At 35.2% G+C, this 20,713-nt stretch overlaps 1 protein-coding gene across 1 annotated transcript in view; it reads left to right on the forward strand.

The window, feature by feature from the left end:
- The window catches only part of SNAP91 (synaptosome associated protein 91), a 185,205-nt gene extending 169,575 nt beyond the window's left edge, over positions 1-15,630 (forward strand). The window contains exons 24-28 of the mRNA XM_007951204.2: positions 540-570; positions 2,035-2,146; positions 9,544-9,627; positions 10,494-10,598; positions 15,538-15,630. Coding sequence (XP_007949395.1) covers positions 540-570; positions 2,035-2,146; positions 9,544-9,627; positions 10,494-10,598; positions 15,538-15,630 — 425 coding nt within the window. The remainder of the gene's footprint in view (positions 1-539; positions 571-2,034; positions 2,147-9,543; positions 9,628-10,493; positions 10,599-15,537) is intronic.
- The last annotated feature ends 5,083 nt before the right edge of the window (positions 15,631-20,713 follow it).

Consider the following 20,713-nt stretch of genomic DNA (forward strand, 5'->3'; position numbering starts at 1 on the left):
CAACAACATATATATATATATATATATACACACACAACTCTTAGAAGAAAGCCTAGATGTATGATGTTGGATAAGGCAATGGTTTCTTAGGTGTAGGACTTAAAAACACAAGGAACCAAATAAAAAGTACATTAGGAGAACTTCGAAATTAAAAGTTTTGTGCGGAGTATATATGTTGAGTATAGACCGATCTACCCTTAACATTTATGGAAAGTTTTATATCAGTATAGAGAACTGTTCATTTACTAAGGGTTAGCCTTGCATTTCTAAGATAGCAGCTGTAGGCCTACTATATTAACTCTTTTATGCACATAATTGACATTAAAATATGATTCTAAACCCAGAAGTCAAGTAAAGGAAAAGTTACACTTGTGTATATATATTGCCTGATAAGTTTCTTTTATGTACCTGAACGCATTGGTTCCTAGACAAACAAACGGGCTTGTGCCAGATCTGTGATTCTTTGATCTTTTAAGTGTCAATTTATATGTGTGCTGAGTACAGAAGTTTGAATTCTTTTTCCCTTTATCCATTTCTAGATCTTGGAATTTCTGGTACCGCATCGAAAAAGTAAGAGTTTTAAAATTATTTGGTTTCCTTTTGACATTTTATTTGTATTAATTTGTGACTACCAAACATTGCACTCATTGGAGTAATTACTCGTTCTCAGGTTAGGTAATTGCAAAAGTGGTTTTAGTTTTGATTTTGATTTTTTGTTTTATTCTACTGAGCCTCCAAACTCTTGGCTGTGCAATGAAAAGAAATGATCTATTTCAGTCTCCAAGACTGTCACTAAGTTATGTTTAGAAATACTTGGAAATTATTGTTTAAATATATTTATAGCTTTAAATTCTAAAGTCATTACAATATCCCTAAGTAACACTGATTAAGAAGTCTTTCATGAAGTATTAGTTTCAAGGAAGTATATTAATAATGATAAACAGTATCCCCTTTTTCAGATGTATATTTCAAAGTCTTTGAAATAGGGATGCATTTTACAGTGTATGATGTCTTATAATCACTGTAAACCAGGTTGTAGTCATCACACAGATGTGTGAAAATCTTCTGTTGAACCCTCTAGGTTCAAGAAAAGGACATTATTATTGCATTTTAAATTTCACAATATATGACTGTACAATATTTATGATCTATTTATTGAGAATATTTTATAACCAGTGAGGAATATGATCATTCTGTTGACATTTTTGGCACATTTTTTATTAAAGATGATAGAAACTTCCTGTTATCGTCTGACATTATTTGTTTCAAAGACTTAAATTTTCTTATATATGATACGGTTTGCTTTTGTTGTTAGGTGCTGCCAAGTCGGTTCTGACTCATAGTGACCTCATGTACAACAGAATGAAACAGTGCCCAGTCCTGCACCATCCTCACAATCATTTCCATGTGTGAGCCCATTATTGCAGCCATTATGTTAGTCCATCTTATGTAGGGTCTTTTTTTTCACTGATCCCTCTACTTTACCAAGTATGATGTCCTTATCTAGGGACTGGTCTCTCCTGATAACATGTCCAAAGTACATGAGACTTTATAAGTGTCACCATCCCTGCTTCTAAGGAGCATTCTGGTTGTACTTCTTCCAACTCAGATTTGTTCATCCATCTGGCAGTCCATGTTGTATTTACTATTCTTCACCATCACCATAATTCAAAGACATCACTTCTTTGGTCTTCGTTATTCATTGTCCAGCTTTCACATGCATATGAGGCAATTGAAAATACCATGCCTTTGGTCAGGTGCACCTTAGTCCTCAAAGTGACAGCTTTGCCTTTTAACACTTTCAAGAAGTTTTTGATTTGCCCGGTACAATATGTCATTTAATTTCTTAACTGCTGCTGCAATATGGTAAGACTTCTCTGTAAGTTTGAACCTGTTCTCTTGATTACCACTTAACTCATATAGATTCCTTCTAACCACAGAGTAAAAGAATCCAAGGAACCACACACCATTCTTTTCTAATTAGTTTGTGTGGTGGTTTCTTTTGTTTTGCTTTGTTTGCATGTTGGATTTTAGGGGAGACCTTCAGTGGAATGCTGGAGAGAAGAAGTTGACTGGTGGAGCCAACTGGCAGCCAAAAGTAGCTCCTGCAACATGGTCAGCAGGTGTTCCACCAAGTGCACCATTGGTACGTAACCCCCAGACACCAGTGCTGTGAAGGCACTTTGCCAGTTTCTGTGTGTGTAGAGCAGGGTACATCTTGCTAAACACTGCTACTGACATTATACCTTTTTCATTCCCATTGAAGGAATACAAGCAAGATGAAATACCAAAATCAAAATTGCTTTCACTTTATACTTAATAAAAGATTATGCCTGTTTTTTATTTTCAATATTCTACAATGGTATTATGTTTCTTTAGATATTAGTACTATATTTATACAATTATCAAAGTGCTTTTTTCTAAAAGTATTTAATATCATTGTTACCTGTATTTTATCACATTCCTTGCCCAAGATTCCAGATTTTATTAATAGTAACAAAAACTTCATCTTACCAGAAAGATTGGAAATTTTCTATTATATGAGTAAACTTTCATTTTAAAACCCTACTAATTTTGCTTACCATTTAAAAATTTTTTTTGTAGTTTTGATGAAAGTTTACAAAGCAAATTAGTTTTCTATTCAACAATTTGTACACATTTTGTTTCCTGACATTGGTTGCAGTCCCCTCAGTGTAACAGCACTCTTCCCACTTCTTCCCTGGTTTCCCCTTTCCCATTCCACCTCTTTTCCTGCCTTCTGAGCTTTGTTTATGGGAAAATGCTGCCCTTTTGGTCTCATATGATTGACTGTACTGAGGAGTACATTCCTCCCTGGTGTTAATATTCACTTTATAGGCTTATCTGTTGTTTGGCTGAAAGTTGATTCCCAGGGATGGGTTCAGTTCCAGGCTTGAAGGGTATCTAAGTGCCCCAACCTCAGGAGTTCCACCAGTCTCTATCAGACTGGTAAATACGGTCTTTTTTATGATTTTGAATTTTATTCTACATTTTCTTCTCCCTCTCTGTCCAGATCCTTCTATTGTGATCCTGATCAGAGGGGTGGCTCACCATTTTTTAACTGAATTACTAACACCATCTTTTCTATAAGGTTTAAATATGTTTTTGTTTCTATATATTAAATGGCTATTAATATATTAATGTCACCATTCACTCTGTGAAAGAGCATATCATTGCAAATAAAGACTAATTACTGATTTATAATAAAGCTCATGTTTAGGCGAACAAAATTTACTGTTTTTCTACATATGCTCATATTTAGCAAACCTTGGGTAATCATTGTTTTCCAAGTACACTCTTAATTTTCCATCTTTGTTTACCACTTCCACCTCTCTAAAAAATACCCATCCATAAGGCTCTCTTGAGTCTGTCCTCTTGTAACCTGAATTAATTCGTAACCATTACCTACCACTCAGCTTAACAGATGTATGTGGAAGCAAATTAATATAAATTTGAATGTAAATGTTTTAGAAAGACTCCATTAAAATAAAATTGTTCAGTAATTAACTTAGATATCTGAGTTTTGAAATTTAGAATATTTTCTTTTAAACATTTTTATAAATAGTAAATTTGAAACAGTTTGAAAAGGGTCTTTTGAATCCAGAATTTACCACTAAATAGTACTAATAGAATTAATTTATACTTTATATCATAGTTTCTATAGAAAAAGCATTCTGTGCTCCAGCTTAGGTTCCTGAAACTCATTTCCTCTTTTCCCATCCCCATTCATCCCATGGTGCTAGGAAGAGAACAGAAAAATCAAGCACTAAGATTCTCTACTTTGGTGAACATAACATCTGATAAAAAAACTTCATAAGAGCCAAAAAACCCTATGGAGCTCAGTTCTACTGTGCAGCAAATGGGATCACCATGAGTTGGAATCACCTTTTTTTTTTTTTTTTTTTTGCTATGCCTTGTTGTTGTTGTTGTTAGGTGTCATCAAGTTAGCTCCATCTCATAGCGACCCGGCATACAGCTTAACAAGACACTGCCTAGTCCTGCGCCAGCCTCACAATCCTTGCTATCAGGGCTATTCATAAAGCTTTCCAGTGATATAGCAGACAGTGTTTTACTGCTTTCATAAGGTTTTCACTGGCCAGTTTTTTGAGAAGTCAATGGTCCCTTCCTTCTTCTGAGCCTGTCTTAGTCTGGAAGCTCCACTGAAACCTGTCCACCATGGGTGACCTTGCTGGTGTTTGAAATACCAGTGGCAGAGCCTCCAGCCTCACCACAACATGCAAGCCACCACAATACAACAAACTGACAGACAAGTGGTGGTTTAGTATGCCCGGGAAGACTATATAATTTATTGTCCAAACAAGGACGTGTTTAACAGTGAAAGGGAGCACTGAGACCTCAACAGGAAGCTTAGGACCCCAAGCATTTACTTGTGGTTGACGGCCCAGATCCTGAGACCATAAGCGTGTGGCACTCCCTGTTTGAAGGCTGCACTGCATCCTTAAATACAAACTTTTGAGAATTACTGTCTTGGTGGGACTCAATGGCAGTGAGTTTGGTGTGGCTTTGGTCTTGGTAGGGGAGGGAGAGAGATTCAATAAATATAAATAAAATCTTTAAGAGAAGAGAAAGTAGAAGCTTCTTAAAAACTGATCTTGTAGATCTACTAATACTATATATAAAATGGCATTAGATCTCAAAATTTATACTATCAATACCAAATTAAAGAAATTAATTTTCCTTTTAAAGGGAGCTCTGGTAGCGTAGTGGCTAAGGCACTTGACTGCTAACCAGAAGGCTAGTGGTTCAAACCTACGAGCCACTCCTGGAAGTCTACTTCCATAGCAATACCACCAAGGAAACCCAAGGAGGAGTCCCTATGAGTCAAGTCTGACTCGACGGCACATAGCAACAACAACAACAACATTCTTTTAAAATTAGAGAAGCCTTAAATGATGTTCTGAGGAGTTTATACTTTAGTGAAACTGTCCCTATTAGGAGGTTAAAGATTCTATTATTTTTAACAGATTAATTTCTGAATAATCACTTTGATGGAGAGTGTAAGATGGATGGAAGAAGAAGGGGTGGAGTAAATAGGACAGAGAGATCAACCTGAGGTCAAAAAAAGAGATGTCTAAAGCAGTATCCCTGATACTGAGATTATATTCTCATTTTTTTAACTAAATTCCTTATTTTTGTTTCTTAAGCAGAAAATTTTTAATTGTCATAAATTAAACTCCAGAAGGTAAAATGTGGTAGACTTTAGCATATAGTAATATATCCACAAATACTGTTGCTATTGTTGTTACGTGCTATTGAGTCAAACCTGACTCATAGCAACTCCTCCTTGGATTTCCAAGGCAGTATCACTACGGAAGTAGATTGCCCAACCTTCCTTCTGAGGAGTGGCTGGTGGGTTTGAACCACCAGCCTTCTGGTTAGCAGTCAAGTGTCTTAGGCACTATGCTACCAGAGCTCCTGTAGAAAGGAAAATTAGAACAACAGAAATAATTTATTACAGTATCAACTTACATGTAGTTTTATTTCTTTTATTTTCCTTGACATTTTAAGACACAAGATAACGGTTCTCTTATACATTTTATCTTTATTAACTTGCATTTAGTCTTGATTTCCTTATTCAGAGATGGTCTGTCTTTTATAAATTCACTGACATTTACTTAACTTACTGTTCTAAAGCTTTTTATCCTTAATAAAGCTCTGGCTTTGGCTTTGCTTTAACTTAAGAAATCATGCTAATGGACTCCGGCTTTCTCAGACCTTCCCTCTACATACACACACACACCCACACACACACAGAGTTACCTCATAAAATGTCTCTGCCATCTTCCTATTCCTTAAAATATATTCACCTTTCTTCTTCTAAGAGTTTTCAAAAAACACACTTCAGAAACAGCAAAGTGGTTGATGTTTCCATATTGTCCTAGTAATCTGTAAGCCTTTAACTTTTTAGTAGGAGGTGAAGAGGATAGAGTGGGAATGTGGTATCTTTTTGCTGTCTTTTTAAGTTTTTATTTGATAGGTAACAAGTAAGGGTATTTTTTTCCCACCCTGTTTCTAATTTCCCTTAATTACTACTTGGAGTTACAGCTATATCAGATCACAGAACCCAGTTTAGATCTTAAAACCTTAACAGGACTAAAACATTTGAAATATGTGTGCTGGAGGACTCTATCATTATGGTCATCAGGAGTCCTGTGTTTCCAGGGTTCTTAATCCTATTTTCTAAAGCCCCAGCAGATCTGTTAAATTTCTTTCATACAAACTAGGAAGTTACTCACAGTTCTGAAATGTGCACATTTTCCAGTAAAGTACACAGAATCCACAATCTTTCAGCTAATTGTTATATATTTATACATAAAACATTCATTTGGGTAGTGAGAATGAAAATATCTAAAACTTTAACAAAAGTTATATTTAGGGAGTTCATTGCTACCATTTGAGCAGAACAACTATGAAACAAACTGGGCTCTATTTAAATTATTTGACTTATTTGATCAGGAGTTTCAACAGGTTTATTTTGTCTTAATAACTAATAGAGAGGAGGTTTTTTTGTTTTTTGTTTTTTTTTCCCCCATAGCCTTAAGCCCTAATGGTATAACTCATACTCTCGTAAATAGTTAATCCTCTACCCCATTGAAATAGTAGGTAAAGGGTGACTTGGAAATGTATTCTTTTTTAGTCTTTTTTTTTTTTTTTTCCTAAGTGGGATAATAACAAGGCTTCCAGTTTGACCCCCTGCTGAGAATTTGAATTTCTGCCCCCACCTTCCCCACCCCTCCACTTCCTACCCTTGATATACTGAATCAGAATCTACATTTTAACAAGATCTCCAGGTGATTCTTAAAGATCCTGCAGATCTTGTTAAAATGTAAACTCTGATTCAGTATATCTGTGATGGAAATGCAAATTCTCAGCAGGGGGTCAAGCCAAAATGAACCGATTCAAAACCCTGAATAAAATACACAATTTGTTGATATTAAATTTACTATTTTAATGATTGTAAAGTGTACAATGCAGTAGTTTTTATTATATTTGTGTTATTATGTAACCATCATAAGTATCTAATCCCAGAATATTTCCAAACCTCAAAAACTCACTGCCTTTGAGTCGGATCCGACTCATAGTGACCCCTCCTTGGGCTTCTGAGGCAGTACCATTACAGAAGTAGATTGCCCAACCTTCTTTCCGAGGAGTGGCTGGTGGGTTATGTCCTAATTCACTCCTTCCCCCCATTGATTAGACAACCACTTATCTATTTTCTGTCTCCATGGATTTGCTTATTCTGGACACTTAATATAAATTGTGGCCTTTTGTGCCCAGTGTCTTTGCCTTACCATAATGTTTTGAAGGACTATCCATGTACTTCATTCCTTTTATAGCTAATATTCCATTGTATAGATATACTACATTTTGTATTTTGTTGGTTTTTCATTTTGTTTCCCTTCCTCTTTCCTTTTGTGTGTATTTTTTTTCTTATATTTTCTTAGTCATTATTATGAATATTACATTTTAACATCTTGCATTTATAACATCCTAGGTATTGTTCAAGCTTTATATTTCCTTGTCAATCTTTAACCCAGTTGTTCTAGCCATGATTGAAAAATGGGTATTTAAGTCTCCAGCTATTATTTTTGAATTGTCTATTTCTCCATTCAGTTCTGTAAGCTTTTGTATCATGTATCTATGAGGGCTCTGCTCTTAGGTGCGTTATGTTTATAATTGTTATATCTTCTTGATGAATTGATCTTTTCATAATGTCCTCTTTGTCTCATAAGATTTTTATGTTAAAGTCTATTTTGTCTGACATTAATATAATCACTTCAGCTCTCTTTTTGGTTATTGTTTGCATGGAATATCTTTTTCCATCCTTTTACTTTCAACCTATTTGTGTCTTTGAATCTGAAGTGATTCTTTTGTAGAAAGGTTTTATTTCCATTCTGCCAATCTCTGCATTTTAATTTGAGAGTTTAGTCCAGTTCCATTTAATGTAATTACTTTTAAGGAATCTTTTGATTTATTTTTTATATGCCTGGTATCTTTTTTCCTCAGTTCTTAAGTTACTGCTTTCTTTGTCTTAAATAGATATTTTCTAGGGTACCATTTTAAGTCCCTTATCATTTCTCTTACTGTAAGTATTTGAGTTATTTTCTTAGGGATTACAATTAGCATTTGAATAAACAATATATTTTGACCTAATAGTAATTTAATTATCATAATATATTAATCTTTTCTACTATAGATCTTTATCTTCTCTTCCTTTGTGCTTTTATTGTAACAAATTAAAACTTTATACATTGTGTACCCATCAACATGTATATAGTTATTGCTTAATGCAGTTTTCTTTTAAATAAGATAGTAAAAGGGAAAGTAAGAAACAAAGCATACATTGATACTGTCTTTTACCTTTTCTTATATAGCTACCTTTACCAGTGCTCAGATCCTTAATATCCCACAGAGGTGATAGCTTAGTCCCTTTTAAAATCTTTCTTTAGCATACATGCAGCCCTGGACACATGTTATCTTACACATTCCCAAGAATATGTTCAAACATTGAAAAGCTCTTATTCCCTAAAACTTCTCATTCCCCAGCCTTTCCCTCTAAGTTTTTTTTTTGTTTGTTTGTTTGTTTTGGTAACTCGTTTCTTAACTAGATTCGGTTGTTTTGTTTTATTTTCAGAAAAACAAACTTCGGATTGCTGACAGCTTTTATTATTTTTTTATTTATTCATTGCTGATAGCTTTTAGTCTCAATAATCCAAAACAAGTTGCATCTGATATTTTTTGACCCATATTATTTGTTGCTGTTATGGATGGGCAGTCTTTTGAAGTTCCTTACTCCACCATTTTTGCTGACATCACTGTTTTATTTTGTTTTTCAATTAGGATTTTACTTTAATGGCTAACTTAAATTAAGAGATTGCCAAAGGGTTAATTTTAAACATAAGGGAAATATTAGGGATTTTAAGTGTATGGCTGAAACCTTTGGACCTATACCTGAAGTGTGTTATGTATTCTGTATTATATGCAAGCTTCTCAATGCTTCCTAACACTTGGAATTAATTTTGGCCCTTGTGCAAATGTAAAATAGTTATGATTTACAATGAAGTGAATATAACACAGAAAAGAATAATATAAAGAATGGAAACTAACCTTTGGAAAAATGTATGAAAATATGATCCTGAAATGTATAGCTGAATACCTGCCAGAGGATATAATGGTAGGAAAATACAAGCTTAGAGAAGTTAGAACCATTGTAAGTGAGAGTAACTATAAGGAGATAGAGAGAGGAAGCCAGTGCTGTCAGTGAGCTGCAAGCCTGTGAGCCCAAATATTGCCACAACAGTGAGCATCAATGTAGTAATCTTGTTCACATGGTGGCTTGGTGCTAAGGCCCACTTTTTAAATATAGAAATGAAATTTGAGATTTCTTTACATCTTGGCATACTTGAGGTTTATGCACTTTAAAATTATATTCTGACATTTTAAACCAAACTATATTAGTTTTGTTTGTTTGTTTTTTGTGTGTGTTGCATGTTCTATTGGTAGCAAGGAACTGTACCTCCAACCAGTTCTGTTCCTCCTGTGGCCGGGGCCCCATCTGTTGGACAACCTGGAGCAGGATTTGGAATGGTGAGGGTGACCTATATTAAGTATTTTAATGTACAGAAATGTCATTGTAAATTCTCAAGCATTCAGCAAATCCCAAACTAACAAGTACTGCTATAGCAGTACTACTTGTGATGCAGTAGTTAAACACTCGGCTGTTAACTGAAAGATTGGCAGTTCAAATCCACCAGCCACTCCATTGGACAAAAGACCCAGTAATATACTCTTGTAAAGATTACAGCCTAGGAAACCCTATGAAGTAGTTCCACTCCATCATATACGGTTGCTATGAGTTGAAATCGACTCCATGGCACATAACAATAAGAGTATAGCATATAACTCTACCCAAAATGCAATAAAGTAATATTTTAAAAGTTGCATAATCTGCTTTAGACTTTAATGAATCTACACATAAAGTGATAAAGTCAGCTATAAAATATTTAAAGTAAGTTTTTCCATCAAAGTAAGTTCTACAGTATACTGTTATACATCATTGGAATAAGATTTATCAAGTATAATCTTATCTGAATCATCAGAATCAACCCTTAATTAATATTAAGGCTTTTCACTTATCACTTCTGTCACCAGCACGTTTTAGGACCATTTTCCATAAGGAAATACGTTTTTTTTTGTTTTGTTTTGTTTAATCTCTTTCAAGAGTCAGTGTTTACATAAGACAAATAAACAACAAAACCCACCTGGGATGAAGTTGTGTAGCCCAATAGGATTATACCACACATCAGTGATTCTCTCCCAGCTACCAACCTCAAAAAGCACAGTTCAAAGTTGTACATTATACTGTAAAAATGGTCAGAAACACATTGAAGCCATTAATGCCAGGTCATTGTTGTACTGAATTCCACACATGCTCTGAACTACTCTTTTTTCAGCCTCCGGCTGGAACAGGTATGCCCATGATGCCTCAGCAGCCAGTCATGTTTGCACAGCCCATGATGAGGCCACCCTTTGGGGCTGCAGCTGTACCAGGCACGCAGGTCAGTTTTTCTAAAGGTCCACAAAACAGTGGCATTAATTTAAAAGTGAAAAGCTGTCATATGGCAAACTGTTTTAAAAGTATTTTTACCTAATATAATCTTCATATCTTTAGCTTCAAACTACCAGGCACCACTCAGAGGGAAGGATGGGCATCTACTTCCGTAGTGATACTGCCTCAGAAACTCAAGGAGGGGTCGCTATGAGTTGGGTTCAACTCGATGGCAAATAACAACAACAATGTTTAACTTCAAAGTAAAAAGGATATGGAAACAAGATTCACAATAGTGTGAAATATGGAGAAAAGTTACAAAACAATTCCATGTCCGTGAGTCCTTCCTTTCTTCTCTTACTTAATTCAAAATGGTACCTAAGAACAACCAGACATTTAAAACATCTAGGATATTAGTCGCAGAGAAATGAGTACTTCTCATCTACAGTTTATTGCATACTACCAGCTGTGGAACAAACCATCAGTTGCTCATATGCAAGTTCAATGTAAAGCTAAAGAAAATTGAAACACTTCCACAAGAGCCAAAATATGACCTTAATTTTATCCCACCTGAATTTAGAGACCATCTCAAGAATAGGTTTGATAGAGTGAACGCTACTGACCAAAGAACAGATGAGTTGTGAGATGCCATCAAGGACATCATGCATGAAAAAAGCAGAAAGTCATTAGAAAGACTGGAAAGAAAGAGAGGAGCAAAATGGATGTAAGAAGAGACTTGGAAACTTGCTCTTGAACATGGAGTACTTAAAGCAAGTGGAAGAAAAGATAAAGTGAGTAAAAAAACTGAACAAACATTTCAAAGGGCAGTTCAAGGACACGAAATAAAGTATTATAATGAAATGTGCAAAGACTGGAGTTAGGAAAAAAAAAGTAGAAGAACACACTCAGCATTTTCAACCTAAAAGAACTGAAGAAAAAATTCAAGCCTCAAGTTGCAATATTGAAGGATTTTGTGGCAAAATATTGAATGATGCAGGAAGCATCAAAAGAAGATGGAAGGAATACACAGAGTCACTATCAAAAAGAAATGGTTGACATTCAGCCGTTTCAGGAGGTAGCATGTGGTCAAGAACCTATGGTATTGAAGGAAGAAGTCTAAGCTGCACTGAAGGCATCAGCCAGAAACAAAGCTCCAGGAATTGATGGAATATCCATTGTGATGTTTCAACAAACAGATGTAACACTTGAGGTGCTTATTCATCGGTGGCAAGAAATTTGGAACACAGGTACCTGGCCAACTGACTGGAAGAGTTCCTTATTTGTGGTCATTCCAAAGAAAGGTGATTCAACAGAATGTGGCATGTATTGAACAATGTCATTAATACCACACACAGTAAAATTTTGCTGAAGGTAGTTAAAAAATGGTTGCAGCAGTACATCTACAGGGGACTGCCAGAAATTTAAGCTGGATTCAGAAGAGGACATGGAATGAGGGATCTCGTTGCTGATGCCTGATGGATCGTGGCTGAGAGCAGAGAAGACCAGAAAGATGTTTACTTATGTTTTATTGTCTATGCAAATGCATTTGACTGTGTGCATCAGAACAAATAATGCATAGCATTGCAAAGAATGGGGATCTAGAACACTTATTTATGCTCATGCAGAACCTGAACAAGAGGTAGTCATTCATAAAGGGCAAGGGGATTCTGTATGGTTTAATATTAGGTGTGTATCAGGTTTGCATTCTTTCACCATAATTGTTTAATCTGTATGCTGAGCAAGTAATCCAAGAAGCTGGATTAGATGTAGAAGAATGCAGCATTAGGATTGGAGGAAGACTCATTAACAATCTGCAGTATGCAGATGGCACACCTTTGCTCGCTGAAAGTGAAGACTTCAACCACTTATTGATGAAGATCAAAGACTACACCATTCAGTCTGGATTACACCTCAACATAAGGAAAACAAAAATCCTCACAACTAGACCAACAAGCAATATCATGATAAACAGAGAGAATGAAATTGTCAAGGATTTCATTTTACTTGGATCCACAATCAACACCCATGACAGCTGTTGTTGTTGTTGTTAATGGGCTGTCGAGTCAGAACCGACTCATAGCAATACTTCCTTGGGTTTCTGAAGCAGTATCACTATGGAAGTAGATTGCCCAACCTTCCTTCCTAGGAGTGGCTGGGGGGTTTGAACTGCCTGCCTTCTGGTTAGCAGTCAAGTGCCTTAGGCACTACGCTACCAGAGCCCCTCCCATGACAGCAGCAGTCAGGAAATCAAATGATCTATTGCATCGGGCAAATCTGCTGCAAAAGACCTCTTAAAGATATTAAAAACCAAAGATATCACCTTGAGGACTAAGTTATGCCTGCCCCAACCCATAGTATTTTCAGTCACCTCAGATGCGTGCAAAAGCTGGACAATGAATAAGGAAGACTAAAGAAGAACATTTGAATTATGGTGTTAGCAAAGAATAATAGATATACCATAGACTGCCAGAAGAATGAACAAACCTGTCTTAGAAGGACAGCCAGAATGCCCTTAGAAACAAGGATGGCAAGACTTTATCTCACATACTTTGGACATGTTATCCGGAGGGACTAGTACATAGAGAAGGACATCATGCTTGGTAAACTAGGTCAGTGAAAAAGAAGACCCTTAACAGGATGGGTTGACACAGTGCCTGCAACAGTGGGCTCAAACACAATTGAGAGGACGCATCAGTCACCCTTTCTTGACTCTCCTATAAATTGCCTGGCTAAGGTGGAAGTATATGTGGAACCTGATGGATTTTGAGCTTGGGAAATTGACTGGGATAGAGACAGAACATCAAATTATAAATTTATTAACACCATATTGAGCAATCCAAATCAAATATTTCAGATGTGTTTTAATGATATGTGTAAATAGTTTCACTCTTCTAATGCTTTTAACATACCCAGTGGGTATTTATATTGTCTTATCTGTAGGATACCTACTATGAACTTCCTGAGTGTACTTTAATACCTTTACTTCCTTGGTCCATCTCTAAATCCACTCTTTCTTTCTCCCTCAAACTTACTTTCATTTTCTTCACTTCAGCCCCTCAAAGCCAAGGTGACCAGGAGAGAAAATGGTGGGTGCTGAAAGACAAAAATTTAGAATGTGAGAAGTCCTAGCCTTCAAGGATATAACCAATGCACTAGCTTCATGAGAATTTTTCCTGTCTGCTCTAGAAAAATGGAACCTGTCTAGATTATTTTTTCAGGAAGTTGAGGGAAGTGTTAGGGGGAACAGTTGGGATTAAGTTTAACATAAATGTGTTTAAACTGTGAGAGGGATCTCATTTATTATGATGTTTTCTTAGTTGCATCCATGATTATTTACCATGTTTTTGAAAGAAGAGAAGATGTTTCTATTTTTGTGAAGTTGGAAGAATGTTACTGAGATTTTTTAACCTTTTTGTACTTTCACTGCTGAAAGCTTATAAATAAATGACTACAATTTCATTACTTAAGGCAATTGTTTTTCTTGCACAATACCAGTGTTAGATAACACCAGCTTATTTACTTAATTTGAAAAATGAAAGACAGATATGTTGAAAGTACAATGTTTTAATCAGTAATTGAGTTTTTTGGAAGTCTGGAAATGGTATGCTATATTTACGTGATTTTTAGATTGCATTTCTTGTTCCAGAAAGCATATATTATTATCCTATACACAAATGAGTTTGTGGCTTCAGCTAACAAAACAGCTTTGAATTACTAATGCCTGAACTGTTCCATCATTCTTTGATTGACTGGTATCATGGTACTTTCATCTCACCAAATTATTACTTTTGAATCAATTCCTTGAGTTCTTATCTTCCAAGAAACATCAAGCCTTACATTTATTTTTTCCTAAGATCTTCATGAAGCATTATTCAGTTTTAAAAAATTGAAATTTGAATAATAGATATGTAAGTCAGTCAGTTAATTCTGGGCATAGGAACAAGCGTAAAAACCCTCACTTCTCCAACTCTGTTGTTGTTATTGTTAGGTGCCATCGAGTTGCCTCTGACTCATAGCAACCCTATGCAAAAAAAAAAAAAATAGAACTCTGTTTCATGATCAATAAAAACCTAAATCCCTGCCCAACATGCCCAGATTTTGAGATTTTTGTTGTGTTATAAGTATAGGAGATTTATTACACTCAAAAGCTGGGTGTCAACTATTAACTCTATATAGATGATATGAAATATTCAAGGCCTTGTACCCTAGGTATTGGTTGAATAAACAGCACAAAGTAAGGTAATTCTTCATTACTTTTGCGTAAATTGAGTACAGTTCTTAGCTGTATTTAATAATCAATCTTAGCCTTCTCTTTGAGCTGGACTGGTGGTTTGGAATTTAGTCACACTCATAATTAACTATTTGCTCAGCTGAAAGAAACATTTCCCCAAAACTTGACAGGTTTTTACTTAAAATAACTTGAATGTAGTCCTAGTATATTTAATCATATTAAGTAATTTCTTATGTAATTTCTAAAAAAAGTAGCTTTTTGCAAACTTTGTTCTTTCCATTTTTCCTTCAAACCCATTCTCACTATCAGAAGAGCCATTTAAATTCCTTTATTAGTTAGTGATACTAATAACCCAAGGTAAAAATGCTTTTGTTTAGATAAGCTGATTGTTTTTTGTTATATAATCATAGTATGTTTATGTTACTATTTTCCATGTCTTCCCTAACTTATATCCATCTTGTTCTACCAGCATCTCCAAATTTTACTTAAGCTGAATCTGATGTCAAAGAATTTCAAGAAAGTCAAATATCATTTGATGTATATTTTACCAATTCAGAATTAAGCACAACACAATGGCTAAGTAGAACAAAGTAGATTTTGTAAACCTTTAGTCATCTAATATTCTGCATGTTTGTTTTCTGTGGTATGTGTTCTGCCTAATGCTTGTATATCTCTGCTTTCTATTTCTGCTGTCTTGGGCTGGCTTTTCTCTCATTAGCTTTCTCCAAGCCCTACACCTGCCACTCAGAGTCCCAAGAAACCTCCAGCAAAGGACCCATTAGCGGATCTTAACATCAAGGATTTCTTGTAAACAATTTAAGGTATCTAATATTAAGCTTTTCCTGTGAGCTTGTAATAATCAGCTGTAAAATGCTTGTCTATTTCAGGTATGATATCTGTTTATTTATGTATTGTAAGTAGATGCTTCTAATAATGTTGAGTGTTTGTACTTTTAAAATCAATATTAAAAGCTACTTTATCAGTGATTTAAAAGGAAAAAAAAAAAGCCTTAATTAATAAAAGAGAAAAAGAAACTTCCAAATTGTCCTTTTACTGGCACATAGATTATACTGGTAAAGCAAAAAGTTGTCAAGTCACTTGGGCAAATTAGAAAATGATCACTTTATTACATGATGGCTAGAATTTACAGGAAGTTAGCATTTATAATATTGCACTTAGAAAATTTCTAATAGATTTGCCATGTAATCACAGTTTTGTTTATCCTTATTTTCCCTCATAAAGTACAGCTTAGATTAGTGCCCTTTGCATTTCTGTATTCAAGCTGAATTTAAACTTTCAATATTCTACTTTTGATTTTTAATATAATTTATGAAGTGATAAATGGTGAACTTGTGGAAGGAAACTGATGAAGGAAAAATGGTTACTATTAACCCCAACACCTAGTGTGGAGGTGAGATGATTACTAAATAATGACTGTGGATGAACAGTGATAATACTGCCTTTCACTTGTACAGTACTTTTCATATCCACTTCCTAGTAATTAACTCATTTGATCTTCTCTGTAAGAGTGCAAACTCTGTGAGGTACACTGGTGAGAAACTTTTTGTCTCTGTTTCACAGATAAAGAATCCTTAAGCATTAAGTGCCTTGACCAAGGTTACACAGCCAGAAAGTGGAACAGCAGGAAAAGTGTCCCAAGTTTTTAGACCACTGTCCAGTGTTTTTTTTTATATATGTATCTACTGCCTACCTTTATTAAAAACTCTCTCTATTGACTAATAAGATTTCTGTGGATTCCTGCTTTATGATATTTTTCTTACACAAGATTAATTATTTACGACCTTAACGCCTTGACATTTCAGCCATGTACTTTCTCCCTATCTCCAACATTTCTATTTCACTTTGGGTTGGATTTGACTGATGAGGGAGTAAGTAAAGCATGGCTTTAGGAATGGCCGAGGGAACTACATAGAGCAGCATTAACTGTTACCCTCATCATATGTCAAGAACTTTGCTAGAGACAGTCTCTGCCCTCAAAGATTCACAGTCAAGATGGAGACAGATACAGACTTTTTTATGATCTCAGAGAAAGGGTACCTACCTACCTCAGCCTTGAGATCCCAGGAAAGGTTTCCAAGCCAAAATGACTTGTAAGGAATAAATAAGCCAGGAGAAAAGTAGGGAGTGACAGTGGCATGAGTGAAAAAGACATTGAGACACTAGGGATATCTCCCTTCTCTTCTATTCCATCACTTATCCAACCTTATAGGAAGTGACTCATTGAACACAACAGAATAGAAGCTAAAAATAATGGATGTCACCACTCCTTCCTTTTATTTCACTGTACTTTTTTAAAGATTAAATCTTCTTAATACTGAATATCTTCTACTAGCCTTTCTAAGAACTACCCACATTTCAAAATTTTGCTGATACAATTTTTATCTAAAATGGAACTATATTAAAAGTTGTTTTTTTTTTAAAAAAAAAAAAATATTCCTGGCTAAAATGTTAAGCTAGTTTTAAAGAACTGGGCAAAGTATATTATATAAATATGAGTTTTTTAATATAGAAACCTTTTTGTGTTAACATTTTTTTCTTAATATTTGTGAAGTAAAATTTCACGGGAAGTAAGATGTTTGTAATATTCTAATTGCTAATTCAAGTGCTTTTTATCTTTACAGCTGCAGTTTTTGTGACTGAATAGGAAAAAAAAAACGAGTTTGGAGACTTCAAATAGGATTGATGCTCAGAGTTTCAAAGTGAGCCACCAGTACCAAACCCAGTGCTTACTCATTAACTTCTCTTCCAAAATGTGTAGCACAGCTGTGAAAGTGAAAATTAGGAATGTGTACTACCTTAGCTGTTATCCCTACTCTCAGAATTGTAGTGTATTTGGGTTATTTGTGTGTTGTATGACGTTAACAATGAATGGATGTTTCTGATGCCTTTAGTGCTTTTCTGGACCTCGCTCATGGATGAATGATGCAGCTGTTGGGTGGTGAGCCATTTGGAAAGATGTGTCTGTTTTTGAAGGTTTCAATGTATATATAACTTTTGGACAAAACCTGAACTCTCCCCATAAGTTCTCTTTACTTCTGTATCTCTATTACAAGCATAGATGATAATATCAAATAGTAAGGGAAAAAAATCTCTTAAATATACAAAACTTTTTTTGGTGTGGAGTACAATTTTCCAATCACAGGAATTTCAACTGTTGTGAGAAATGTTTATTTTTGTGACACTGTATATGTTAAGAAATTTTATTTTAAAAAATATAAATGTTAAGGTCCATAATAAATACTTCTCCTGGAAGCTACCTTATCAAGAATGAACAATCATGTGGGGAAAATTCCATATTTATCACTGCTGTATTAAAATATATATTTTAATTATATTTGACAGATTTCGCATCTAAATTGACCTATTTATTCATTCTTGATTCAGTGCACTGAAAAGTAAAGGGTCCATTTCTATCATATCAGTGAAAAAGCAAATAGAGATGTGCTTGCTACATCAAGTGATTATGAAGACACCCTGAGGTACATCTGTAATTTAATAATTACTGCAAATATTTTAATTTTACTGTGGTTTTATGTACATCTGTTAATTTAGTATTTCTTTGTGTGTTTTGTAGACTAGTGTTCTTCCGTTCCTCAACTGAGCTCAGAGTAGGTTATGTTGTACCATTGTGATTAGGATTTAAACTATTCAGAGAACTGTATCCTTTACTGTACATACTGTATTCTTTAATTTTTAATTTGTTGTCATACTGTCTGTGCTGATGGCTTGGCTTAAGATTTTGATGCATAAATGAGATCACTGTTGATCAGTGTTGCTAGTGGCTTGGCAGCTCTTCGTAAAAGCATATTGGGTTGGAAAGGTGTTTGCCTATTTTTCAAATTATTTAATAGATGTATGGTACCATTTAAAAAGTGGTTGTATCTGAATTTACTGTGGGGATAACATACACTGTAATGGGGGAAAATTACCTAAAACCAATTTCAAAATGGCTTTTCTTTGTATTTCGGTTTAAAAACCCAGTGCATGTATGCCCTCTGAGATGCAATAAACACCTTGAACAAAGAAAATGTAAACATGAGCTTTTTCTCTTTGATTTTTTTTTTAGGGAAAAAGTATGTTTCAAATGACACACCTAGCTGAAAAATACTAAAAATTTAAAATACTCAAGAAGTACTTTCTTTTAAAATATGCAATTGAATACTTAGAATAGTTTTATGAGAATTCTCCGTGAAAGTTGAAGACTAATATGACTTTAGGTTAGTTATGTACACGCTTGCACGCACATACACACACACACACACACACACTGTAGACTAGCCTCTTTTAATAAAATGGGGAAACTTTATGCCTGACGTTGACTGTTCAAACCCACCCAGCAGCTCTGCAGGAGAAAGACCTGATGTTCAGCTTTCTTAAAGGTTATAGCCAACAAAACCCTGTAAGACAGTTATGCTTTGAGTCAAAATCAACTGGACCTCCAACAACAACAATATGATTACAACTAGGTTATCATCATAATAATAGCTTTCAAAAAAAAGGAGTCAAACTCAAATAGAAGTATTTATATAAAAATGTATTCTTATGTCTACGTTAACGCCATCTTTCCTTTAGTTAACTAGGATTTGTACCTTGAGAACTAACTTTTAGGAGCTAGTATTTGATTATATATTATGATTTTTATACATTACATCTTGAACATTATGTTGCTTTCTGGGCATATTAAATAAAAACATTGTGTTTTAGGTTATAAGTAATTTTAAATTTAGTATTTTTTGTGTTAGTACAAATAAGATTTTTTTCATTATTGAATGGCTCATGAATATAAAGAACATAAATTCTTAACAGGAAAAAGCTGCAAGAATTTTAATTTTTTTTCAGACACTGAAAACTTTCTCTGGTGAGATTCTTGGTGTCATTGTAAGGGAATTGTTTTACAGATGAGACACTGAATTAAGTCTTCTGAGCAGTCCAGAAACGAACCTTTTTGGGCAGTTTTCAAGACAGATTCACTTTCCCCCTAGAGTTCTTTCACATGGTGAGCATTTCTGTAATGGTTTTACCCTGCCTTTCTAGCTTCTTCTCTGCCTCACCCAGCCTTCCACTCACATGCACACATGTGCACATATACACTGATCTGTGTGTGTCCGTGCTAAGTACTCACTTCAGAGAATCATCAAGCACTTTACTGGCTCACACAGGGCCCTCTGCCTGAAATTGCCTCACCAACCCTACCAGGGCAGCCAAATCTCATTTATATCTCCTTGGCCCATTCCTACTTCTCACCCTACTCTTCATAGAACACAACTTAAAGAAGCCTTTTGCCACTTACTGTATTGTATTATAATTAGCTGTAAAGGTGACGTCTACTCTGGCCAATTGTGAGCCACTCCAAAGCAAGGAGCCACCTTCTCATAGGCATATCCTTAGCACCTAGCACTTTGGTAGGTGCCGGGTAAGTGGCTGAGCAATGAGCACAGGTATGTTGGTTCTTAGAATTCCGTTCACTTACCTCTGTACTGGGAGCTCTGGCAGCATAATGCCTAAGGCATTTGACTGCTAACCAGAAGGCTGGTGGTTCAAACCCACCAGCCACTCCTCGGAAGGAAGATTGGGCAATCTACTTCCATAGAAATACCGCCTTGGAAACCTGAGGAGGGGTCGCTATGAGTCGGATCTGGCTCCACAGCAGTGCGTTGCATTTGCGTTGTGTACCTCTCTACTACTGGGCTATTATTCTATTTCTGATTACTGAGAAACAGCTTGCATATAGTACATTTATTGTTAAAAATTATTAAGAGTTTTAGTAACTCTTTGTCAGTCATTGTGATAGAGGAAGCAACATCAATGAAAACCCATCCTGAGTTGAAGATTTGAATCATTTCATGGATGGTTGTAATGATTGCTAAAGTAGT

This window comes from Orycteropus afer, unplaced genomic scaffold, assembly GCF_000298275.1.
Source record: "Orycteropus afer afer isolate SDZICR_OR568_19922 unplaced genomic scaffold, OryAfe1.0 scaffold00011, whole genome shotgun sequence".
NCBI classification, from domain to species: domain Eukaryota; kingdom Metazoa; phylum Chordata; class Mammalia; order Tubulidentata; family Orycteropodidae; genus Orycteropus; species Orycteropus afer.